Here is a 25,412-nt window from a genome sequence, read left to right as displayed (position 1 = left end):
GGTACTGCATTGATACCGCTTCTCACGCCTGGGACTGGTTATCTTTACGACAACCAAATGATTATTTTGTCAGCAGAAGCAAAGAGATGACATCCCCACCTTATTTGGGCATTAAACCCAAGCACGGTGCATCCTGAGATTTGGTGTCAAGCTTACTCTGACCCCATGCAGGTGAAAAAAAAAATAAAAGCACCTGCTCTGCAAGGCAGCGTGGGGCCCTTAAATTGAGCTCCGACCTTGCAATGGAGGCACAGCCTTGCTGTGTCTGGCTTTCCTAGATATCCCCCCGGCTTCCCTTCTTCAACTCCAACCTCACCGCCCCAAGACCTGCCTTATCGCCCTTTCAGGCTCTGCAGAACTCGTTCCCTGAGCCCTTATCCTGGCGTTTGCCCCTGCCCTTTGAGGAATTCTGGCTAAAGAGGCGGAGCAGTGCCTTATTTTTAGGTCCATGTTACCCAGGGATTTCAGCCACCTGTGCAGCTGCATCACTGTATCCATGCAAGGAATTTCCAGTTCAGAGGTGCAGTAAGATTTGCATCAGTCCTGTTTGCCTTACTGGCTAAAAGCCTTTACAGAGGCTTGGTCTAGACAGGTTTATGTTCAAAAACCTACTATTGAGAAGGCTTTGTAAAAAAGAAAGAAAAAAAGGAAAGAAATTTTAAAAATAAAGCAGAGAAATTGGAAGAGAAGAAGCTATTGGGTGACTGCAGTCAGATTTCAAATCACACGTTGAACGTGCGCTGCAGTGTAAGAAATCCTTCTTTCTTCTCACATTCCAGACACTTATAGTAATTTTTTCTTTTAATATAGTCACAATAAGCCGTCTTGTTATAAATATACTATGCATACAGATTTGTCCAAATAAATATGAAATAATGATTCAAACACGTTAGTTTTGGCTACGCTATGAAGTGCGGTGAGTGCAGCTGAAAAATGAAATACTGAAAAGTCCGTTTCTTATTTTAACAAGCAACATGAAGTCGAGGTTCGTTTTGTCTGAGAGTCATAACCGTGATTAATGACACTCGGACAAGACCGAGTATCCCGTGCCAGTTTTAAAGGGCTCTATTTTAAGTGCATAATACGTACCTCATTCTCCAATATCCCACGTGCAAGGAGGCCGTTTCACGCAGAGCGCACCCCAAAGATACGATTTTCCCCTCTGTGCTGCTCTTAAACCAAACCGTCTTGTAAAACTTCACTCGTGAGAATGAGAACAAGCAATCAGCTGTTAAAACTACTGCTGGTGTACTCAACAGACCGCTTTTACATAATAAAATGGATGGGTTTGTATTCCGCCCAGCAAAATATGATTACATTTCTATTAGCGGCAAGCCCCTGGAATCCAGAGGCTAGTTGGTGGTGTTAAAAGTAAACACAGAGCCACCTCTCTGCTCCACCGTAAGATCACGGCATCTGCCAAACCAGAAATGAAGTCTGACAGCTTTAACAAGATGTCCATTAGTCCAAGGAGAGTGGAACGGCTAAATACCTTGGAAAATCTACACTTAGGAGGACAGTATTTCATATTGTCAAGACACGTGAAACGAGCAGAGCTCCATTAGCATTGTAACATTTAGCAAACATAACAGCAGTGGTATCCAGCAGGGTCTGTGGATTTATTAATGGAAAAAAATTACATCACACACAAGTATGTGCTGGCACTGAAATACTGCAGAAAAAAACCCTGGTGCAAGTAAAGGGCTTGTACTTTATTAGATCTCCTAAGGAGCCCAAGATGATCCTCTTCAGCAAATCGGACCTCCTGGGAAAAGCTTTCAGATGTTGTTGCCACGTTTGAGCAGCATCAAGACAGGGCTCAGGAGACTGGTAGTGTCCATGCAGATTTTGTCCGGATGAGATTCATTACTGTCGCTTCATCTCTTCAAGTCAGCAGAGTCGCTATTTGCATCAGCGGAGCTCTGGCACGCTGGGAACCTCGCTTAGCTTCCTCCTGTCTAGCCTGGGGCTTGTAGTTACACAGCGATTCATCACGGCAAAGCTGTAACTGATAACTGCCTTCCCAGGTGGTCCAGAAAAGAGATCCATGAGCTTGGGTTGACCAAGGAGAATACAGTCCATAAAGTAGTGGGTCTCCAAGCCAAGCTTTAGGAAGGCTGGAAAAAAAATATCCCACAACAGCAACAGATGATTATCTTGTTCCCTTTTTACCAACAGCGACTTACTTGCTATACCAAAGATGTGATTTTTTTTTTTCTGAAGAGGGCTTATTTGTTGTCTTCATCTTGCCAAAACCCCTCAAATACTTATTGGCCTCCTTCAGTCACCTTGGCATGTCATGAGAGAGAGTTTTTCATCTGGAAATTTTTCCACAGGTCACTGAAGATACCACTTTGGGGATCTTGAGATCTCAGAATTCGATCCCATTCAAGGTTGAGGAAGAATCTTCCCTTGGAGGGAGATTTTCAAAGGTTATTAAGCTTGGGGTTGATTTCATTTAATATTTTCATTAGCAGCCTGACACAAGTAGGACAGCACTAATGAAATACACTGATGACAGAGGGTTATGAAGCATCACCAATAAAGGAGCATAAAGTCATACAAGAATGGGAAGAGGTTAAGGACTTGAGAAACAAGCAGAATGAAATTAAGCAGACAGCAAATATCACATCAAGAACTAAATTCATGATCTCATCCACTGTAAATGAGGGAACAGGAGAAAGTTCTGGGGTCATAAACTGGTCACAGGTTGGTTGTGTGCCACCATCACATCACAAAGACCAAAGAACTACATTCAATGTTAGAGCACTTCAGGTAAGGGTCTACCAATGCAAGTATTTATACCATTGCACAACCATCCACGAGACCTTACCTAAAATCATGCCTGCAAGTCTACTTTTCCACATTAAGAACTCAAACTTGCATAGCTGTAGAGATAAAAGCTCCTAGGATAAGCAGCAGGAGGAACTTTCCTGAGATGAGAAGGGGTTGGCTTGTCTAGCCAAAAGCATCTCTTTTCTATAAACTGCTTTGGAGAAAGGAATGAGGATGATGTTATGTAAAGCTTGGAGCCAAGTTAGCACAAAAGCATACAGCTAAGCAGGCCGTATATAATTGTAGTCTGGAAATCAGAGGTTTCTTGCCAAAATTCTGGACATGCATCCAAACCTAATTTTTGGGTAGCCGGGGTGAAGTACGTTAAGTCTGTGGTAAGCGCTATACGTCTGCCTTAACGAGCACTAACCCAAACACTGTGGGCTCTCCTCCCTGCCAGTAAATTTGGGATGTGAATATCCATCACGGCTGATGCTGCAAGGGCTCCTGGCCCCACCGATGCTCCTGTTTGGAGGACATAAGCCAGCCTTCCCCCAGACTAACACTGCAATCCTGCAAGCTCTCCTGCCAAGCAGGGAACTTACCTGGAATTTGCACGTTGTCACCGAGCTGGCTGAGAACTGCCCATTTCAGGCTAAAAATGGGAACTCGCTCAACGCAGCCTCTGTGGACCTAATCTAATTAGCAGCAGACACGCCACGGCTCAGAGTGTTTCAGCGCGAAGCAAAGCAAAGCCAGCTCCACAGCAGCTGTAGTTGCGGGGAGCCAAACCCATCCCAAGCTGCTGAATAGCAACCGATTGCCGCGCCTGGCTCACAAAGACGCCCCGTTATGCTCTGCCGTTTGCTATCTCCGCTCCTATCTGCTATTCCCAGCCTGCCACAGCACCGCAGTGAGCTGCAAAATCTGGCTGATTCTCCTCCTTTGGCTTCCTCTCTTGCCGTGTGAAAAAAAAGCTAAAAGTTTTAAGAGAACGCCAGGCTATTTTCAGAAGAAAATACTTCATACATGTCTTCCACCTAGTCTAAAAACACTCTTCGTTTCCTACCTCAAGTGCTATGGGGATAAAACCCATTCCAGACTGCAGGACGCTCGTGTATTACAGTGATGAGACCTGCACACCCCCCACCTTTTCTTCCCAGAGCTTAGGAGGAAGGCAGACAAGAGATCAATATACATATTTAATTTGGGAATATGGCCCTTACATCTGTCCAAAAATAATAGTCTGAACTATTTAGTCCTTCAGCCAGACGGAATCAGGATGGCTTCGGTGAAAACAATGCATTACATCAGCTGAAGCAGCTGAAGAACTGGCTCCGCATCACTCTGGGATTAATATATCAAAGCATTCCTTCTGCCATTGTGGCGATGTCCTCACCCCGCTGACAGCACGTAGACACGAGAGCGAGGACTCACGTTGCTACAAGGGCTCGACGCTGCCTGCTTATTTGGTTTTCCCCATGGTTTGTCTGCTCCACGCTGTGTGGCCTCATCCATTCCCATCCCAAATGTTGCGGAGTTAAGCTGAGCCACATTTTCCAACCAGGCCCTCCAGGTTTTCTTAAACTCCGGTTGTTTTGGACTGCAGTAAAACATAGCCACAACACATGGGCTAAAAACAACCAATTGTTTGTAGCGGACCATGTGCTTGCACTAATTAGTCATACTGTTCCGTAAAATGGCGTATGAACATCATTTTGGAAAAGCTTATGTGAAACCACATCACAGTTTAACTCCCTCGGCTGGAGCGGAAGAGGGGGGAAGGAGGTACTGTTTGTTGTCCCCGTGGAAATCCATCCAGATTCATCCAAAGTGCAAATCAGAGGCAAAACATCCCTTTTCTGAAGCACGGCAGAACTTAACCACCCTCTGCTGCTAACCATCTTTCATCCTTAGCAGGGAACAGGTATTTTCCACTCACCTATTTTATAGCAAAATGAAAAATTACCATGTTTCCTTCTCAGTTCCGATCAGACCGAAGAGGACCTGTGTCTGATGTCTCACGGTTCTGCATTATGAACTGAAGCTGTGCATCGCTATCCCATCTCCTGTCACCTCTCCGCTCACCCACCTACACACAACAGCAGCAAACCGGCTGTGCCAGCTAATAATTCCTGCCTTACCTAAAAAAAAACCAAATAAACCCACCCCATGCTGGTGCTAAAGGATTTCAGATTCCTGCTGCGATAATGACTAGTAGGGCAGGAAGGCAGGTCATTATAGTTTCCTGAAATAAAGGAGTTTGCCTGAACTGGGAAGTGAAGGAAGATACTGGTAACAAAACATTAGAGGAAACCGAGACAAAACACTTCAGACGTTACAGTGCATTAGAGTTGGTGCATCTGATTTTAAGTCGTAACACATTTTTCTGGCATCCCTAGCGTTCCTGTTTTTCCGTGCACAGTGACCAATGGATGGCACGTGGGGCTGTCTCATCTGCCCAGGGCGCTTTCCCTGCCCTCTGCCTCGCTCTGCACCCCAAAGCCAATTCACCCCTTAGTTACTGCACCCCAGCCTTGCAGCAGTTACCATGCTCAGCAATTTTCCTGTAGGCTTTTTCTGCAGCATTAATTATTACGGCACTAAACCCCTTCTGATCCTTCCCTGTAGGAATGTGAAGGAATTAGCTCCGCTGTTCTCCACCAACAAAGAGCCAAAACAGTCAGGCAAGTGTTGTCAAATTCTCCAGAGTTTAGTTTTCCCTCTGACTGTAGAAACAATTAAACGATTATTGATTTTTTTCCCCCCCCAAACACAATGAGTTGCTGCAGAACCCTTTCATTTAAGCCACATGTAAAAATAAATAAATAAAACATTGAATACCCCAAACTGGACAGAAAGCAAAATATTTGCATCTAGAAACCACCAAATTCCATAGGCGGCTGAATGGCTCGTAGGCTTGAAAGCCGTGTAGGGCTGGGCACCGTTAGAAGGAGACATCTCCCCGGGGGTTGACAGGCAATGCCTTTGTTGCCCAACCTCAATTTCTACAGAAGTTTTCATCCTCCCTGACCTTGTAGCTTGTGGTGGCAGAGGGAAAAGGCAGGAAAGACACTTCTCTGCGGTGGCCTCTTTTGGGACAGTTACTAGTTTAAGTTTCTGAAACATCCTGAGCGCATTAGTGGCTCAGCTCAACTAATTAGAAATTCCCAAAATAATTTTTAATACATTTTTCAATTATAAAAGGAGTTTCTCTAGGTAACAGCAGATAACGGTTCTCCGCCCCCCCCCCCCCCAGGCATCTTTGTTCCTTCCTAGTTTATTGGCAACAGATGACTCGTTTCACCTCTGTGTAACACTGACTGCTTTACTACTGTTAGAGCAGTGGCTGGCGTTAAAAGAGGATGCTCAGGCTCATACCGATGAAAAAATTTCTATTCTTGTACCTTTACAGACCATGCCTGTAACACCCTGTACATGAGACTGAAAACCAGCCAAACATTTAGAGGAAAAGCAAGACTACGATGTGCCCACCAGCCTGCTGCAAAGCATTGGAGAGGCAAGACCCATCATAAAATGCCCTAGGAACACGTCTGTGGTATACATCGAAAAGATGGGTGGGGACTTCAAGGAAAAGAAAATTAAATTCACACCCACACGAGCTTTCCAAGTCTGTGCTAGACAGCATTACTTAAATATTTCTCTTTCCGAGCACCGGCAAACCGTTCTCAGTTGCATTTGTTACAACTGTCTCGCAGACGTGGACAGATGAAATGCTTCTGGGGAAGATTACTGAGCTGGGAGCAACTTTTGGCTGTCAGCGAGCTACTCTATAGCCCTTCGTGTAGAAAGGTACCGCCTACAGCCATTTTTAGCCTAGTTTCCTAAGGGAACATGTGTGATCACTCTGTAAGCGTGCGCCGGTCCCAGACTAATAGCTTAAGCCAGCTGGCGAGTTGCCACCAAGTTTATCGGAGAGGTCAAGGTCTATCCCAAATGCAATATCCCCACTGGCAAGAAAGCAGCACGCGGAGCTCATGGTAGGCACGCGATCACGCACGTGGGAGAGAGCGCTTCAGTGCTTTAATCATCTAAACCGCCGCAAAACCCGCACCTTGTTAGATAACGATGTCTCTTATTTCATAAAACTGTTTCCTGCGTTCCCATCGCGTTCCGGATGCGGCTCTCCCTTTGAAGTCAGGTACACAAGGTCTCTGCATCGCAGCTCTTTCGGCAAGGTGGGCTGGACTTGCGGAGGGGGCTCCTCGCCAAGATCTGCTGAGTAAAAGAGAACATGAAGTTTGGATAAGCAAAACATTCAATGCATATATTTTTACTAGAGAAAACCACACGTATCTTTGACAAAAGCTGCAATTTACTTATTAGACATATGGCAAGAACCACTCCATGCACTAAAAGGGAACACTGCTTTCCACATCTCTTTCCACCCGGAGGGAAATTGCAAGGGATTGTGGCTAGCAGGTAACCAGCGTGGGTAGCCACCTGCCTGCAACAGTCTCTAGCTGGAGCACGGCTCCGCTCAAGAGTAAGGAGGTGTGTGGCAGACCTTTCCACCTCAGCACATCCCTGTGCTTCGAGGCTATTTATTGTGACCCATCAAGTGTAATTTCAAAGGCATAAACAATATTACCTGTCTCTTCAAACGGGTAGCAAGCAACGCTATAGAAAAGCCTTTCTTGTGGTTTACACTTGTATTCTTTTTGTAATTTAATCCCACTATACTTAAAATGTTTATTGTAGTCAGTAGTTAGTTTCCCTCCTCGGTCTTTAACACATGCTAATGTTCACCATCACTTATCATCTGGGAGCCATTAATATTAAGCTTGTTTAATGTTCCCAAGCCAATCTCTGGAGTGTTTTAGCGATGTTAATAATTAATATAGGAAGACTAGCATTTTAGACGCCTGAAGCAGTTCACAGCAGGCTCGGTTTCGAGCCTCAGTGTAAATGATCTGTTCATTGTTACAACTCCACCAATCCTCAAAATATTTCTTAACACTCTACCAGTGCAGCGGTGAGGAGCCCAATCTTTTTTCATTAACAAATGCGCAGCCCTTCCTCCTCTCGAAACTAAGAAAATGATCTTTTAAGGCTCCATCGCAGCAGTGACAAACCTTACCTGTGTGACCATGAGTGGGCTACCCTGGGTCTTCAGGCTACCGTGGGTCTTCGGGCTTCAGGAGCTGAACTCTAGTTCGTCTCATTGCATCAGCTCATGACATTGCTGCAGGCACAGAAAAAAAGAAACAGCAAAACCCAGGGTGCTCAGAAAAAGCATTTTCTTTCCAAGCCAGGCCTCTGTGATTAACTTCTTACCCATGTTTTCCAGTAGAACCATCGTGCAAGCAAGGGATTACGTGTTTAACAGCACAGGTATGGCGAACAGTTTTGAGAACATCCGCTGTGACCTCTGGATGGACCAAGTATTTCGAATTCATTCTGCTTACCGTGGTTTCAGATGTGTCTTCTTCAAACAAACGGCCTTTTAAAAAATAGAAGAACCCCAGCCTATTTCTGAGGCTCTGTATCTGCTGGCCGCTGACAAGGGCCAGGCTGGCTTGCTGGCTGAGAAGCGGCATGCCCACCTCTCTGAAAGCGGGCTGGGGGCTCCCCAGACCAGCGCTCAGCATTTCAGAGCCCTGCTCAAAGGAGCACAGCGAGGAGAGCAGCTCTGCAAGAGAACAGTCAGGACCTCAAGTGGACTGTGGTCGCTGAGCTCATTTATAGTGAGCTAAACCAAAATAGCTGCACCCCAAAAGCAAGGCATGCTATATATATTCGCGCACAAGCGACTGGTTCCCTTGAAGCTGACGGTGCAGGGAGACAAGTCGTCTGTCCTACAGCTGGTCCAGGATCCAAAATCACTTAAGCAAGGTCATAACAAAAGCCGCGTTTCTCTGACCATTAATTCTGGGCTCTGCGTGCCCATCGCCAGCTGTCTAAATCTGACCATAACCTCACGTCTGCCCAGCTAGCCAGAGCTCACAATAGACACAGCTTTGGCTTTGCAACAGCATCAAGACAACGGGGCGACGCTCTCGGAAAGCCTGGCGCTGCAGAGGCAGCCCATCAGAGCCTATATATAGAGCAGTTTGTAGCACCAGAGGCTTTACATCAGGTCAGCAGTGGCTCATCGCCACCATAGGCTTTTGGCACAGCCCAGAGCCCTAAAGCCACCAGGCCACAGCGCAGGACAGCAGCAGGATTCAGACGCTAACGCCCATCCTATACCACGTAAAATGCCTGCATACGTATGCACGTGCATTATAGAGACGTGGCTTTCTGAAAAAGCAAAGAAGGATTTCCAGGCCACCGTATCTACTGAGTTCATGCTGCTCGATCCTTGTTAGGGCAGCTTCAGCCTGTATAGGTGTAACTTTAAAGCAGCTTTAGCAAACTCCATTTCACTAAGCCCTTCCAGTGTAAATAACATATTTTTCTGCTCTTTCACATCCCTCAGCAGCAGCAGGGGAAAAAAAAAAAAGCCACTTGTGCTTTCAAACATTTTCTTCAGACACCAAGAGGCAAGGCAGACAGCGGTGCTCATGGTATAATCCAAGCAGCTGAAACACGCTTGGGTATCTGTTCCTTGTCAGACCAGCCAAATTCAGGAGTGAGATCACAGCCACCTGGCCCCGTGCGAAATGGTACAATGTCACCGTGATCCGAGTGGAAAACAAGAGCCTGGAGGTGCCCAAGCAAGTGGCACAAACAGCGCTCAGCTGGGCAGGGCTGCCGAGATCGCAGCTGTCCCCTTGAAACACGCTAAATAAGAAGAAACGGGAGTGTTTCAGATGAAAACTGACTCATCAGGAACAACTTCAGGGTATTCTGGGATCCCAGGAATCCAAAAATGCTAAAACCGGGGCCAAGCAGTTAACAGTTTCCGAGCAACACAAGGTGTTAGCGTTGGTTCAGCAGCGTGGGAGCCTCCATGGAGATGAGACCTCCTGCACGGAGCACCCTAGGAGCACACGTAAAACCTGCGGACAAGCCAAGGGGAGTGGGAGAAACAAGTCAGGGGAGGCAAAACAACTCTCAGACAGCAGACAAATGGCAAAGCTGAGGTTTTAGTCTTGTTTTTCAGCTCAGGGTACTGCCCTTGTTACCAGACCCTGCTGCCTTTTCCACTCAACCACTCTTCCTTAAGCAAGTGATGGTTTACAGAGCTCATATGGATGAGCTAATGCTTCCTCACAGCAGAGTCAGGAGGAACCGAGTGCTACACAACCACCGAAAGAGAGCCCTCCAGGAGCTCCCAAACTGCTCCAGAAGTGTCACTGTCCTTGTGCCTCCTTTTGCTTAGAGAACACAGCAGGCAGAGCCAGAAATTCGAGATTATTGGAATTCTTACTCAAGGAGTTTTATTTTGACCTGTTCTGGTATTCCTGTGTACTACTGAAATATCACCATTTCCTTCACAGTTAAAAAAGAAAAAAAAAAAATCAAAGAAAAAGTCTGAGGTGAAGCAGTGGGGGAAGGTCTACAAGGGGCTTCCAGATGCTCAGATCATGCGTTGCTGGGCTGGAGTCTTTGATTCACATCACCCCTGCAGCCAGACCCGTCCTGTAAATTCTCATGGCGTAATTACATCAGGCAAACATAAAATTAAATGCAGTCCCTAACCTTGGAAAAAACAACCGATTCCCAGTTTTTACCAGTAAAGTTTATCTCAGGTAAGGAACGCTGTACCAGTGCAGGTGAGCAAGGTGCATCCCTAGCTTTGTGCAAGTCGCTCCCAGCACCCTGCCCACCCAAATTTAGATGCAAGCACAATCTTTATTTGCAAACCGCTTGCTGCTGCAGGAGCTCTGATCCTGAGCATCCGGGACAGCAAGATACTTGCGTGCTCAGAAAAGCAGGCAAGCAGACCAAAATACCGTGCAAAAAACCTTTAGCTTCCTGACGCTTCAACGGTGTTTATCGCAAAGGTTCACGTCCCGGCTGTTCGAGCAGAGCCCACCCAAAGGAAAGCTGGCTGGCCAGATGCAGTCCTGGCAGGAGCCCTCAAGTCCATCTCTCTTGCTGCTTGGCGTCTGTTTGGTTGCACAGTTCAGAAATGAGACTCGGGAGCAGACATCCCCGTTGTCTGAAATGGTGGAGGAGCTGTGCCCTCTAGTGGGGTCTGGCCCACGCAGGAGGCAGATGCCCACTCCACGGCCACGCTCCCCTGGGCATTTACACCAGCCGAGGCCGCAGCACTTTGCGCAGGCTTCTTATTTACACCATCTCCTTTTATAAAAGCCCTTAACAAAGGCATCTGAGACATAACGTCTGCTCGGGCAGATGAGCCGGGTATGAAAATAACAGAGCACCAGGCGGGTGCTTATTGCAGCAGCACAAATTGGAAAAGAAGTTTCTCTTAGCAGCTACAAAGCAATCCTTTCATAAGGCTTCAAAGCCCTCCAGCCGGGACCGAGAGCCTCATTTTCTACTAATAATTAGATGTTTAGTTTAGGTGCATGATGTTACCATAGCTTGTAGGTCCAAAACAGCGAGTAAATAGGAGCAGAATACCTTTCACAGCATCACTCATTGCTGTGGACGAGGATTCTTGCTGCAGCAATCCCAGCCTAAGGAATCCACTCCCCCAGCCCTTCCCAAACCCTGAAATACCTTTCTACCCCTCTGCTGTGCCAGTCCGACTGTTCGCAGGGACACACAGACTCCCACTGAAGAATTGATCGATCCAAAACCCTGGGAAAAAAATAAGGCTTTAAGTCAGCTCATTTCACAGCACAGTCTCGTGAAACAAGTTATGGGAGAGGGATGGGAACACCCAAACTGCTTCTGTGCTGGAAAAATTATACCAGCCTCAGACGGTTTGGGTTTTCATAGGGTGGTTAGGAATAGTCTTCAAAGGATCCCCAAATCCTGTTCTAACCTCTGCTGAGCTGATGGGAAGGGACCTGGGAAGGTAACGCTTTGCTTCCCTCGGGCAAAAAAAGCTGCGGGCAGGGTAAGATCTGCTCTCAGGCTGGAGGCGTACATGGGTACACTCAAGCCAGTTTTGCTGCGACGATGCAAATCCGTGCACGGATGCATTCCCAACCAAAGGAAAATACATTCTCATTTGGCTCACGGACCAAATCTGTCATGGTGATTCAGCTTGGTGAGGGCACTGCTCCCGTATGACATCTGTGCAACACTTGGGCGTCTGTACGTGGCGTGGCATCATAGAAATGGGAAGTAATCAAGCTGCAGCAGTCAGGCCTTGGAAGTCACAAGACACGCTCTTCGTTTCAAAAGTGGGATGGCATTTTTTTAAGCTTGCTTGTAGGACTCCTGCTTTTCACCCTGCTCCTTATAACTGCTAGGAGTACATTTTGTAAATCTGTTTCACTTCCAGAAAGATTTAGGAGCTGTTACTTGATGACACAAGTGACAGAAATACAAAAACTATCCTCATTTAGAATTTTAATTATTAGATCTTCCCGTGCTCACTCCAGACCTGTTATCCCAATGCATTAACACGCCGTGATTTCTCTCTCAAGACACAAGAGCTTTAACAAGAGCAGCCTTCTACAAAGCACCAAGCCCCAGCTGCCTATGGTAACTAGCTATTACCTTAATTAAAAGGCAGTAAAAGCCCGAGTACTCAGTTTTTGCTCACTTTGCACCTCTCCAGCTCGCCTGCTGAAGCACTTTGCAAGAGAAGCGGGTGTGCTGTCTCCCACCAGCCGTAAACCAGCCACGCTCCTGAAAACAAATCCCTTCGGCGATCCCAGACCTAAGTTATCTGAGCCTGTACCCTGGCACAAGACCAAAGCCAGGTCTAATGTGCGTCAGCAGAAATTGCTGTGTTATAAAAACCCAGAGAAGGCCAGATCCCTGGCACGCCATTGCTCCAGCCAGCCCCGCACCGAGCCCTCCCCAGTCCTTAAACCCCCGGGATTTAAGGATGTGGGCTGCAGGTTGCTTTTACTCCCCACATCCCTGGTAGCTGGGCTGGCCTCCGACCCTGGCATGGGGAAAAACCCACCTACCCCTTCATCTGTCTGTCCGTCCGTCCATCCACCGCCAAACCCCAGCATGGGAGAGAAGGAGGGAGGGAGGGAGGGAGGGAGGGATGGAGGGGCGCGGGAGGCATGGCCACTGGCCCTGCTCGCCATGACGGCAGCCCTGCGGTCCCGCCTTGCCCGGCTCGCTGGCGGGTCTAAGGTTCACTAGCTCCGGTTGCCTCTCACCTTTGACACCGCTTCCCGGGAGCAGCCAGGTAGTTTCGCTTTTATCTGCCCACAGGCGTGGAGAGCCTCGGGCAGCCGGACGGGGCCGTTGCCCCAGCACCCCTGACGCCACGGACCGGAGCGCTGGGAGGAGAGCAAGGCTTCGGGAAGGTAAAGGCATCCTCCGCCGGGCAGGCCCCAACCTACCATCTCCGAGGTGCCTTTCGCAGACGAGCTGCCCGGACTCCCATCCTCCCACCGGGAAGCAGCCCCGCATCCCAGCCGCAAAGGAGGGGGGGGGGGGGGCGGCACCGTCCTCAGCGGCTCCCCGCCCTAGAGAAGAGATTTTTAGGAAGACTTAGGAAGCCCTCTGCCCTACCCCCATCCTCTCGAGCAGCCGAAGAGCTGCTGCGAAGGTCTTAGCAGAGAACTTAGTCTCACCCACAGCCCAGGGTGGTCTCCCTTTATCGCTGCCCTATTTCCCCAACCCGTTCCGGCTGCACAGTTAATGACCCATATTCTGTTCCCCTTAGCTTTGAGGAGGGCTGATTGCATTGAGAAATCAGCACTATGTAAATCTAACGCTGTTTACGCATTAAGTCTTTGCAGTTGGGATTTCTGTATCCCCTGGTAACCTTGGCTTAAGCGAACTTTCCAAGCTCCTACCCCAGCGCTGCAAGAGCTTTTGCAAGTAGGAGGAGGTTCCCAAAAGCAGAGGAGCGCTTTGAGATGAATACTAGAAGTTAATTGGGAAGGTAGGTGCGTGGCCATTATTCGGGGAAAGAAAAAAAAGTTTAGATCTGAAAGAACCTAAAAACATCGTGTCCAAAAATTGCAGAGCTAGGTATTGCGCTTACATGGGTAGCGCTGGTGTCCTGTTTTCTTCTGAGGAGGTCATTAACTGTTGGTTTTGCTCGTTGCTGCACCCTTGCAGAAGCTCAGCAATTGTCTTTAATGGCTTTAGGATCTTCTCAGAGCTTGTGGTTTAGGAAAGTTTAGACATCAGTTAGACGTCATTAGGCTTAAACACCATTAATTTCCCAGGAAGTTAAATAGAGTCTTAAATAACACTTCTCAGTAGCTCCATCCCCAAATGTATGCACTTTTTTTTTTTTTTTTTTTTTTTTTTACTGTTTTCCTTTGGAAATAAAAGGCTCATCCCCTGCCAATAAATATAGCAGGATCCCTCCTCCCCAGGTTAAAAATACTGCAGAGATACTAAATTATTGACTGGCGAAAGCCAAGCCCTTGCTGTTGCATTCCAGCGCAAATCTCTGCTCTGCCACCTCATGTTTCTGTTTTTTATTACTCGTGTTTATGCCCATAAAACATGAGTTTGAAAGGATGCTCCTTCGATAAAGTCCACTTTCCTGCTAATTATAAACAACTGAGTCACCCTCATAAACAGATTTGTCAGGTTCCTTCTTGGAAACAGCGAGGGCAGGCGGTTCAAGTGCAATATCACTGATCTGGCGCTGCTGCCGCACCCGCCAAACAGATTACCTTTGACTTGATTTACATTAAACCAGTGGGCTCCATAGGGTAAGCTGGTTAACGCCGGTAGGAGCTGCGTCCGCGTACCCGCCCCCTTGCCCACGGGAAGGAAAGAGGAGACATCGAGATGGGGGAACGGGGGTGTCTGGCTGAGAACACAATTTCCTGGGTGCAGCGATGCTTAATCATCCGTTAGGAAGTGAGAAATGATCTGCGTCGCGGCTGTTTCGGTACTCACCTTCTAGGTAAGTGTAAGATCAGGCAAGCCTGCCCCGAATATCTGCCCCTAGACACAGCTGTCACAAAATATTAAGCCGTATCGGGAGACTAAATCCACCAACAGGATATTTTTGCAGTTGATTGAAGAGAAATGCTTGTCTAGACTAATCTCCGGCTCTTTATATTGAATCTGAGCAGGTTCAGCTTTCCTTGCCCCTCGGCGTGATCTCGAGGCACGAGGACAGGACTCGTAACTCCTTAGCTGTTTCCCAGGCTGCTCCCTAAATTGCTGAATTATTCTTTCCCAGGCTCAATCTAAAGAGCCCCCAAATCCAGCATCTAAGCAACCCCAGTTCAGGTTACACCTCAGCCTTTCAAAAAATTTGCTAAAGCCGTTTTGCACGGAAGCATCGGTGGCTTCTTCAGAGTTCTGAGTTCGCAGTGAGATAAATCAGACTTATTCTAATTATGCTGACAGCAGCTTTCCGGCATGCAGGTGCACTCTGCTGGGGCTTAACTCACAGAAATCAGCGGGAAAGTTGCTTTAAGTGTTTCTCGTGGATATGCTCAGTCAGTCCCAATCCAGGAGGTTTCCAGATGAAGAACAAGCTTCCTCTGCTTTGTTGGCCGTGCAGGTTAAGAAACAGGGATGCTGTTTGCTATGAGGCAGCAGCACCCTTATCCGCACCCGGCGCAGCATCCTGGATTTGCAGAGCCGACTGTAACCCTAAGCTGGGTCTCGCCGACAGGGTCTTCCCCAGGGCAAGGACCAGCCGTGGAAGGGGGACTACCAGCCACGTGAGATGTCTGGAGGGCTTTTCTCATGGTCCCTTAGCCAGCAAGCACAAGGTTTTACTCTGTATACTCCTTTTTCCACAAGAAAAAAAAAAAAAAAAGAAGAAAAAGAAAACAGTTTCCCCTAAATCCTATTTTCCATTGAATCAAAACAAAAAGTCGCTTGTTTTGCTTCCTTGCCGTTCAAGGGAGATTCACCTTCTGCCTTTTAATATGGAAAAGAAATTGTTTCAAATGAGCTTTGGCAAAACTCCCCCGTCTCTAATAGGTGCTTGCTAGCAGGAAAAGTTTGCAAGGAAATGTCTATTATTACAGTAATTCTCAGGTGAGCTTTGTTCCAGCATCAATACAGCCTTCTAGGGTTAAACAGGGAGCAGCAGAGTGAAATAATGAGAAATTGAGTAATATAGACAATCTTGGGTGGTTTCATGCAGCTTCTTGCTCCCCTAGAGAGTTTTATGGCATATCACCTCCGGTAGCTAACACAACTGCCCAGCAAGGATAGCAGTCTTACTTCCAGCCCTACAGAGGCAAACATACGGAATTAATACCGTAAGGAGCACCCTTAGGCTGTGCCGCAGGGTTTATCTTTTTCCTGCCTAAAAAAAAAATAAAATATATCCCGCTCCTAACTAGCTGTTCTGCACAAACTGCGATCCCGCTCTTCATCACTGGGCTGTATGAGCCGGGGGAAGAAGATTTTACCCCTGGTTTTTAAGGGGATGAAAGCCCATCTCGCAGAGAGCAACCACTGGCATCTGTAGATATAGCCCCGGGTTCAGCCACCGCCAGGGAATGCTCTTAATGACAGCCTGCTTGGATAATAGCTCAGGGAAAGGAGAAGAATGAAAGGTCTGGAGCCTGCCCGATTGCAGGGCAAGGCAGGCGAGATAAAGGAGGCACATGGGATGAGCAGCGCGCAGGAACAAGAGGCTTTTGTCAGATGAGGGAGTCACAGAGACCTTCCTGGGTCAGGAGCTACATCGCTAGCGCCGCTGTTGGGTGTCTTTATAAAGGTACTGCACGCCAAAGTCCCGTGAGCCGCAGGTAGAAATTGCAGTAATTGCACCAAATCTTCACGCTAAGTCTTGCGGGTCCCTGCTCTCTGGCTGACCAGGGCTTTCTTCAAAAGCACGTGGAGAGAAGCACCCCACGCCAGCAGCGTTCACCCTGGCATGGGAGGCTCTTCATCCGGCATGCCAGGGCAAAGCTTTGGCTAGCTGCAGGACGGTGTTATTTGCCACCCTGCGCTGACAGTTCCCACCGACAGCGGGGCAGTGCCACTTCCTTGAGTTCAAGGCTGGGAGAAGGGGACACATGCCACCCAGGAAGGGTCACACCAGCCATTCTCTTCCTGGGGTACGGCCAATGCTCTGCGGTAGCTGTCTGAGTCAGGTTTGAGGTGACCACTGTTATTTTGGACCGTGTTTCCCCACCGTTCCTGGTCACCGCGCAGCGTAGCTCCACCCCGAGTGATGCAGAGTCACACTCCATGGTGCAACGGTCACGAGGGCATGAGACTGCACGGGCTTGATCTGCTCAGGGTTTCTTAATCCGTGGTGGAGGAGCATGTGCCGTCTGCTTGGTGTGCTGCTGTCCTCTCAACTCCTGCTTTTTCACCCTGGCAAGCAACATGCTGACTCAAAGCGGTGCTGCCACAAAGCCCGTCAGCTCTTGAGGTGCCCAGCCATTCCCTGGGCAGCGTCCTTAGCAAGCTGGTAGCAGCATCACCTTGACACCCAAACTCACCTCCAGCCTGAGTTAGGCTCACCTGGTATAACTTCAACCAAGACCTGCAATAAATGTGGAGCATTGGCCTGAGCTCTTCATCAGGACTTTGGGGAAGGAGGCATGCTCAAGAGCAAGGCACACCCGTAAGAGATGTCCCTCTGCCGTTAACTTTCTCCAGCATGTCCTCCCTTCAAAGGAGAAGCACCCAATCCAATCTCCTTGTCGACATCCAAGAAAGCCTCTTGCATCAAGTTTCTTCCTAAAGATTTCCACCCTCTGGTCATAACTGACAGTGGCGGAGGGTTTGATGTATTAAATTTGATTCAGTATATTAATGATTTTATTCTAGCCTATTTTGAGCTTAAACCTTGCCTGCCCCACTGCCACCGGCCAGGAATTGATGCAGGAGGCTCAGCTGATGGACCTGGATCACTGCAGATTGCTATTGAATGGAGTTGGTTTCCTTGCAGGGCATGGCGCTGAAAGCAACGCCGGGCACCTCCCTGGAGGGAATTCGTCCCACCTACCTCTACAAGGTGGTTCTGCTGGGGAGCACATCGGTGGGGAAGTCAAGCCTGGCCTACCGATACGTGAAAAATGACTTCAAGGAGTCGCTGCCAACCGTGGGATGTGAGTGAGTGGCTTCAATAGTTTGATGGCTCTGGACAAGAGACCAGGCCTGATGCTCTTCATTGCGGCAGGGTGGGATGCAAGAGGTTGGTGCATCTTGCAGTAGCACTGACTCACTTTTGGACATGACACGGACTTGCCCCAAAGCCAGAGCTCCCCCTTGGCTGTCATCTTCAGATCTCTGAAGCCCATTTCCCTCAGCACCAGGCTGTAAGCAAAGCCACATCCAAACGGCACAGGTTTGGCTTAGCGCTGCTTTTTGGAGACACTTGAGCAGCAAAATGAGTGAAACCTGGAGCCCAGATCATATGGCCCATCTGCCCTTTGCATCTTGGTCCTGTGCCACCCCCACAGCTCTTCAGACCCCCCAGGAGAGTCTCCCCTGTACATGAGCTGCCCCAGCCTCAGTGTCCCGCTGGATCAGGGAGGTTTGGGCCAGGGTGTGAGCAGGCAGGACAGCCCAGGAGGCAGCTGCCAGCTGTGGCAGGACCCCCCCGGCACTGCCCGATGGTAGGCTCGCAGCAGTGCCTCGATCCTCCAGCCTGCTTGCGGACCTCCCCACATCCTGGCCAGGCTGCAAACCCCACGCTCCGCCCCACTGGCAAAGGGGAGAGCATCTGCCCCTGTGCGTCCTGTCCTGACAGGCCATGCTGAACACTCCGCACGCATGCTCGTGATGAAAACCATCTGGAGAGCTGCAAGAGCTCTGCTCCCTCCATAATGTCCCTCGGGCCAACACGCCTGCTGGGATCAAGCTGCCTCCCCTGCACGTTCGCATCAGCACGGCTTCCTGCAGCACTTAGACATTCTAGATATTCATTTTACACGATATACCTGGGGTTAGCCCTGAGAAGGCACAGAGGTTGTGGTCCCACCTGAAGCCTGAAGAGCTAGCTGGTGGAAAAGAGTGTGGCACTGCAGAGCCGCTCCTCTTGTCCCTCAGCCTTGGCCAGCCCACAAGCAGCTATCTGCTCCCTGGGAGCAGGGATGGAGGCTCCCCTCCAGTGGGATCCCTTCTCCATGGATATTTTTGTTCACAGTTCTCACAGGTCTGACCCACCAGCAGGTTGGAGGCGGCTGGCTCGCTCTCTGGGGTCTATTCTGCAAATCTCAGAACTATCTGACATCAAAACTGGTGTGCATCCACCCAAATCTTCTGCCAGGAAGGGCTCCCAGCCCACCACAGGCCGTCCTACCTTGCGGCACACCATCCCATGGGCAATGCCAGCGCTTACGAGAAACCTGTCCCAATTTTGTGCGTTAGAGCATTGTTACCGGCCCTGGGGATGGGTTTGACCTCACGCCAGCAGAGCTGAGCTCTCCGCTCTTGCTGCAAGCGAACGTGCACCCTGCATGTTGCTTGCAGGCTCCTTCTTCACGCAGACGCTCAACCTGGAAGCAGGCACAGTCAAGTTTGAGATCTGGGACACGGCAGGCCAGGAGAAGTACCACAGCGTCTGCCACCTCTACTACCGGGGTGCCCACGCTGCTCTCCTCGTTTACGACATCACTAATAAGGTAAGGCAGACCCTGTCTGCACTGAAACCACGCTGTGCTGCAGCAGAACCAGTGGTGCAGAGGTGTCCAGGTGATGGTGTTTGTCCTTGGTGGAGCAGAAAGCGGTACATGACACTGCCTGAAAAGACGACCATCCCACTGGGATGTGTCAGGGACTGTCCCTGCTCATGCAGGACCATGCCACCACCCCAGGGGTACTTTCTGCAACCAGATCCCTGGGTGGTTTTTGTCTCCATCTCTCCAGGAAACACTCAACAGAGCAAAGCTGTGGCTGGGGGACCTGGAGAAGGAATTTCTTCCTGATGAAATCGTCATCGCTTTGGTGGGCAACAAGACGGACCTTGCTGCTGACCGAGAAGTCGCCACCGAGGTGAGCGCCCATGGGGAGCTCCCAGGCCCCCTCACCGGCAAGCACTCGGATACGTCCTAGCAAAGCCAAGAATTTAAAAGGCTTTCAGACACCTCCAAAGTCCCTGTTCAATTATTGACCTGCCACGAAATGCCACCGTAACCAAAGATGCAGCCCCAGAGAGGACTGGGGGAATAACTCTGCTTGTCTCCACCTAGGAAGGGGAAGAGTTTGCAAGGACCAAAGGCCTCCTGTTCATGGAGACATCTGCAAAATCCAACCACCAAGTAAATGATATCTTTATGGCCATAGGTGAGTTGTGTGATGGTGTGAGAGCAGAGGTGGGTGAACCACAGGCCCCAAACCTCTGCTTCAAGGCTGCAAACGCCTTCCTGCAAAGCTGACCCCCTTTCATTGCTCATGCTTGCCACCAAGATCTTCCTCCTGGCTGGTCCACCCTGCGCTGCACCCAGCAGCTGCAAGGCTCACAACCACAGTGGTCCATGGGTTCTGTGAAATGTGCCCCACCTCTTAGAGCAGAAGGATGGACAGATCCATCCCAGGATGCTGCAGCATCAGAGATGGATTTCAGGCCCTCTCCCAAAGCCACAATTTTCTTTTTCTGTGGTATCCAATCTAGGTGTAATGGTGGCCCCATGTCATTTCTTCCTAGCCCAAGAGCTCCTGCAGCGAGAACAGAAGAAGGCATCTGCCCCATCCCCACATGGGAGGTCAACAGTCAACCTGAGGCAGAGCAGGGCAAGGATGGGGTGCTGCCAGCTCTGAGGATGGGCAGCTCTAGACCTCAGGCTGCACTGCCAGCAGCACCTGGATGAGGTCCCCAAGAGGAGCAGTGACAAAGCAAGGGGACACAGAAGCATAGGGGCAGCTCAGCCTGACCACCCTCCCCCTCGGAGCGAGGTCAGAGCCCATCCTGGGGGCACGGGGCCTCTTCAACCCTCCAGCACTGGCTTCCTCCAAGAGGTAAAGCCCAGGGGTTTCTTCCACCAACTTTCCACTTCCAGAGAGGAGTGTGACCCTCCAGCACTGCTGCCACCAGCCCTGACTGGGGACATCCCCCTGCCCCAGATGCACGTCAGCTCCTCTGTGTCCCTTCCCATCCAAAAAGGGAGGGCTTAACTTTCTGGAACAAAGCAGGTACATCCTGGTGGTTTTACACCCAGGCTGGAAATAAAGAGAATATTGTTCTAAAGGTGGTGTGCGTTTTGTTGGTTTTGTTGTTTTGTTTTTTTTTTTTTTCCCTGACCTGGATGTCAGCCCACAGGCAGGGACCAGAGCTGCTGCTCCCCTTGCCCGATCCATTTCAGCCCTGATTGCCTGGGGCTGCCCCACAGGATGGGGTCACAGCCCACCCTGGGGAGAAATCACCGATATATCGCAGATACAAGAGCCAGGTCTGGGGGCAGAGCAGGGCCAGAGCGGCTGCTGGGTGTCACGGCACCCCGTGCTCCGCAGGGCCTCCCCTTTCTGCATTACGGGTTACACTGCAGGAACGTTCCTTGGCTGGAGGAGAAGGTGGGACCTGTGCTGAGAGACATCGGGGGGCTACCACAGCCTTTGCCGGCTGCCACGCCGACACAGCCCTAGCAGGACCCTGTCCAAGTTGGAAGGAGGAAAGAGCTGTTGCTTGTACTGGGAAGGATGCTCTCTCACCTCCTCCATCCCCAGAGCACCTGGGCTGTCTCCAAAAGTATGCCGGTGCCCAGCAAACCCGGGGGGTGGGGGTGGGCGTTGGGCTCAGGGGAGGCTATTGCCCTTTCCAGGACAGCTGCAGCAACACCAGCGTGGCCGCGGGCAAAGAGCAGCCCCAGTCATCCCACCCACAGGGCAACGCAGCCACGGGGTTTTCGGTGCATGCCTTGGCAGCCACGCCACGGACAAGGCTTGGCCAGGCTGAGCTTGGCCATGAAGCAGCAGACACCCTTGAAGATGCTCCCTACGTTGAGGGGGGAACCACAGCACCCTTTGCCAGGTTTGCCAGGCCAGCCCCCACCCCAAGGACCTCCCCCCCCCCCCCCACCTCCAGCACCCCACACCAGCCAGGGGCACCCACCTGTGATGCTTCCTTCCTTCCAGCAAAAAAAGGGAGCTGCTGCCTCCTCCTGCCTAAATCCCCTGCCTTAGGGCAGCTGGGAGGCAGGGATGCTAATTGCCACTCACCCCCCCCATCTGCCCCCTCCCTCCCGAGGTTAACCCTCCCCTCCCCAAACAGCCCCAGCCCCCCCCCACCCCGGTGCTGGGCCAGGAGCCGCAGGCAGCGATGCTGGGGGTCACCCTCCCCTGTGGCCCCTCTCACCCCCAAACTGGAGAGTGGAGAAAATGGTCTGGCTTGGGAACACAGGTTATGAGGGGATGTTTGGGGACATGCAGCGTGATGTGTGGGGACCCCACCTGCTCCCCAAATGTTTCTGACCCGGGCCATGGAAACGGGGTGGCTGTTTCTGATCCCAACACCATGGAAATGAAGGTGTTGGGGGGCACCCATGGGTGCCAACTTGCTGCGGGGATGCACCTGGGGAAGTGGGGGGGGGGGGGGGGCTCCGGGGCTTATTTATACAGTGGGTTTTGGGGTGCTGGGGGGGGGATAAGCCGTGCCCTGCAGAGAGGGAAGTGCTGCTGCACTGCATGCACCGCTGGGGCAGGCTCCAAAACTCCAGCGAGACCAGCAATTTTTGGGAATTTTTGGGGGTCACACCCCCCACCCCGCGACCCCCTGCAACCCCCTGTACCCCCCCCCCCCCATAGAGGTTGGGACACAGGGGCTGAGAAGAGAAGGGCTTTTATTGTCGGCTTCAGCTCAGGGGCTCCGCTCCTCCCGGGGGGGCTGGGGGTGCGGGCGGGGGGGGGCGCAGGCTTGCCGCCGGCCAGCCCCCCCGGGATGGGTGCCCTCGCCCAGGGCTCGCCGCCGCCCGAAGCGCCCCACGGGCCGGATCCCACGCCCCGTGTACCAGGAGGGATCGATGTCCGGGTCTGCAAGGCAAAAGCCGAGGAGCTGTCAGGGGGTGATAAGGAGGGGGGGGGGGACATGACACACAGGGTGGGGACAGGGCATTGCCCCCGTGGGTGGGGGGACGATGAACCCCGGGGGAGTGGGAAAAGGGGCCAGGGGCTATAAAAGCTGTTGCAAAGGCTGTTTCAAAGCAAACCTTTGCTTCTGCATAGTGACACCCCCCCCCCCATCCTCCACCCCCCCCCCCATGTGCAGCTGAGTCTGGGGATGCAGAAGGGGCTGGGGGGGGGGGGATGTTGGCTGGGGGGAGTCCCTTACTCCTGTTCTCCTTACTCCTGATTTCCATGGAGCGCTCGCGGATGCGGCCGTGGGCGACAGGCAGGGTCAGGCAGGCGAGCAGCAGGCACAGGAGGCAGGCGGCCCCCAGCTTCATCCCCGGCACTCTCCGGCCACGGCGGCTTGGCCCCAAAGCCTCCCGGCACGCGGCGTTTCCCGCTGGTGCCACGAAGACGGTGGCCTCCGACTCGGCTGTGGGAGCGAAGGGGTTTGGCTGTCGCGTAGACACCCCGCTTGGGTTAAAGGCTCGGAGGGTGAGCCCCCCATCAGGAGGGGAGGGCTGCGATGGAGGGGGTGGGGTGACTGTATCGCTGCCATCCCCATCGCAGCGTCCCTGGACGCGGGGCAGCTTGATCAAAATCCCCGAGGTTTTGATACCTTTTCCCCTCTGGGGAAAATCTCCCCTGCAAACGCGAGTTGTACAAACCCCACGTTCATTAAAACGGGTGTTTTGTCCTAGCCTAGCGCCTTAGGCCAGGCCTGGCATCACCCTTTTTGGCTGGGACCCCCAGCGCACCCACGGTGGTGGGACCCCGCAGGTCAGGAGATGGGGAGAGGGGCCAGCGCCAAAACGTGGGGTTGAAGACACAAATGGGATTTGCTGCCTGATGCTGGGTGACGGATGGACCGCAGCCACATCCGCACCCTCGGCACCCACCCCTGGACCCGGCTGCCGACGTGATAACCCGGCAGCACCCTGTAACATGTTTTATGGCACCGAGGCAACGAGCGGGACGGTGCAGGGTGGGCTTGACTTCGGCAGCCGCCTGCAGCGAGGGAGCAGAAGCCGGCGATCCGGGTTAAGCAGGACACGGCAGGGATGCGGTAGCAGCTTTATTTCCAGGGACTTTTGCAAAGGAGAAGTTTGCAGCGTGTCGGGCAGAAACCCATCTGCAGCTGGAAAGCTTCCCCGAAGGAGCCCTGAGAGCACTCGGCAGCGAGAGCTCAGGTTTGCTGCACCCACCAAGTTTTTACAACCCCCTTTCGGACACCCCCCCCCCCACCCCCAGTTGCTTGGACAGACACAAAGACACGCACACACGGGCAAAGCAGCGCTTGGGAAATTATCCAGCAACAAAAGCATCACGAGAGGGAGAGAAAAGCGGGTCTCTCCCCCCGCCGGGGCTGCACTTACCACGGCGTGGCGAGGCGAGGTGCCCGGCTGCCGTCCCGCTGAGCCGAGTGGCCACCGTCTGAGCCGGAGTCCCCTCCAGTCGCCGTTTTTATGGCCGGTTTCGTGCTGATGTCAGAGGCGAGCCCCTGCGGGGACCGAGCCGGAGCACCTCCACTCCCCGCCGCCCCCCCCTCATCAAATCAGCAGAGGGATTTTCGTGACTCAGAAGGGACCAGCGTTTTATCTTCCGCTGGCCGAGGCAGAGCGCTTGGCAATACATTAATCCTTCTCCTCGCCCCAGCAAAGTTTTCCGCTCCATCACCACGGTGCTCGCAGGGAGCCCCTTGCCCAAAACCCACTTTGGGGGGGGTGTGTGTGTGTGTGTGTGTGTCAGTGGGTGATGCCACCCTGAATGCTGTGCCCACACATCGGGGTCCCGCTGCTGCAAACCGCCTCCGCCACAGGGGTTATGCTGGGTGCCACCACCCTTCACCTTCAAATCCTCCCCCAAGAGCTGCTTTAAAAAAGTAATAATAATAAAAAAAAAAAATAAATGCGGAGAAGTGGGGAAGGCAACTTGCTGGGGTGTGCAGGCTGGCGGGAGCAGGCTCATCCCTGTGGCATGGGGGTGTCAAACCTCCCGTTTTAAATGGGTTAAACCACCCCTCGGTAAAGGTTTCAGGTGATGTTTGTTCTGCCAGATGTGACGCTGGAGGAGCCAGGTTGGGTCCCGAACACACATCCAGCCCCAGGCAAAACTGGAATTACCGGGACTTTGAGGGACATCCTGAAACGAGGACATCTCTGTGTCGGCAGGATGGTGAAGACGCGGTCACCGGTGGGGTGTGGGCAGGGGGAAGGGGTCTGCCTACCACCTCCACGCGGGGCTGGCGTCACCCCGAGACAGAGCAGCTCCTGCTGCGGTCGGCTCCGATGCCCGAGCACAGCCAGTGTCGGGGGACAGACACGGGAGCAGCGTGGGACAGAGGGTGATGGCTGCAGGGGAGCATCAACGGCAGGGAAAGGAATGAGGAGAGGAGAAAAAAAACCTCCCAACAGCCAGGAAACCCAGACCCTGGGCTCAGCACAGCTCTCTCCACCCCAACCACATTGCTATTATTTAATACAGATTTAAAGCAACCCCTCAATGTTGTGGGCTTGTGTTTCGGGGGGGCTTCGACTACCAGATTTGATCCTGGGTTTCCACACAAGTGGGAGCAGCGCGTTTCAGGGTCAACCCCTCCTTACCCCCACGCTCCCCATCCCCTTTGCCTGCCCGGCCTCGCTGCTGGGTACCACTGACCCACGCTCATCCCACCCGTGGCTCCGTGA

The 25,412-nt window shown here is 51.6% G+C and overlaps 2 protein-coding genes and 1 long non-coding RNA gene across 10 annotated transcripts; 1 reads left to right on the top strand and 2 right to left on the bottom strand.

Moving 5' to 3' along the window:
• Positions 1–850: 850 nt before the first annotated feature.
• LOC142602313 (uncharacterized) lies at positions 851–13,060 on the bottom strand. Of its 4 annotated transcripts, XR_012836004.1 has the most exons (5): positions 12,945–13,060; positions 11,374–11,454; positions 7,877–7,981; positions 6,851–7,011; positions 851–2,117 (listed from the first exon to the last, which is right to left on the bottom strand). It is a non-coding gene; the product is annotated as an uncharacterized LOC142602313 (long non-coding RNA). The 4 variants fall into 4 exon arrangements; XR_012836003.1 differs by having other exon boundaries at positions 851–7,014; XR_012836002.1 differs by having other exon boundaries at positions 851–7,011.
• Positions 12,590–20,867, top strand: RAB17 (RAB17, member RAS oncogene family). 4 transcript variants are annotated; one of them, XM_075755945.1, is made up of 7 exons: positions 12,829–13,094; positions 13,524–13,678; positions 17,633–17,792; positions 19,159–19,310; positions 19,555–19,680; positions 19,878–19,971; positions 20,333–20,867. In XM_075755945.1, the coding sequence occupies exons 3-7, from the start codon at positions 17,636–17,638 to the stop codon at positions 20,443–20,445; spliced, it is 642 nt and encodes a 213-aa protein (XP_075612060.1). In that variant the 5' UTR covers positions 12,829–13,094; positions 13,524–13,678; positions 17,633–17,635; the 3' UTR covers positions 20,446–20,867. The 4 variants fall into 4 exon arrangements, with proteins under 4 accessions (XP_075612057.1, XP_075612060.1, XP_075612058.1 ...); XM_075755942.1 differs by lacking the exon at positions 13,524–13,678 and having other exon boundaries at positions 12,590–13,094; XM_075755943.1 differs by lacking the exons at positions 12,829–13,094; positions 13,524–13,678 and adding an exon at positions 13,719–14,662.
• A 1,588-nt stretch (positions 20,868–22,455) lies between these two features.
• Positions 22,456–24,216, bottom strand: PRLH (prolactin releasing hormone). 2 transcript variants are annotated; one of them, XM_075755947.1, is made up of 3 exons: positions 24,102–24,216; positions 22,949–23,158; positions 22,456–22,650 (listed from the first exon to the last, which is right to left on the bottom strand). In XM_075755947.1, exons 2-3 carry the CDS (start codon positions 23,061–23,063, stop codon positions 22,478–22,480), a joined length of 288 nt encoding a protein of 95 aa, XP_075612062.1. In that variant the 5' UTR covers positions 23,064–23,158; positions 24,102–24,216; the 3' UTR covers positions 22,456–22,477. The 2 variants fall into 2 exon arrangements, with proteins under 2 accessions (XP_075612062.1, XP_075612063.1); XM_075755948.1 differs by having other exon boundaries at positions 22,964–23,158.
• Positions 24,217–25,412: the final 1,196 nt, after the last annotated feature.

Source organism: Balearica regulorum, chromosome 6 (assembly GCF_011004875.1).
Source record: "Balearica regulorum gibbericeps isolate bBalReg1 chromosome 6, bBalReg1.pri, whole genome shotgun sequence".
Taxonomy (NCBI): domain Eukaryota; kingdom Metazoa; phylum Chordata; class Aves; order Gruiformes; family Gruidae; genus Balearica; species Balearica regulorum.
This window is presented reverse-complemented; position numbering and strand designations above follow the sequence as displayed.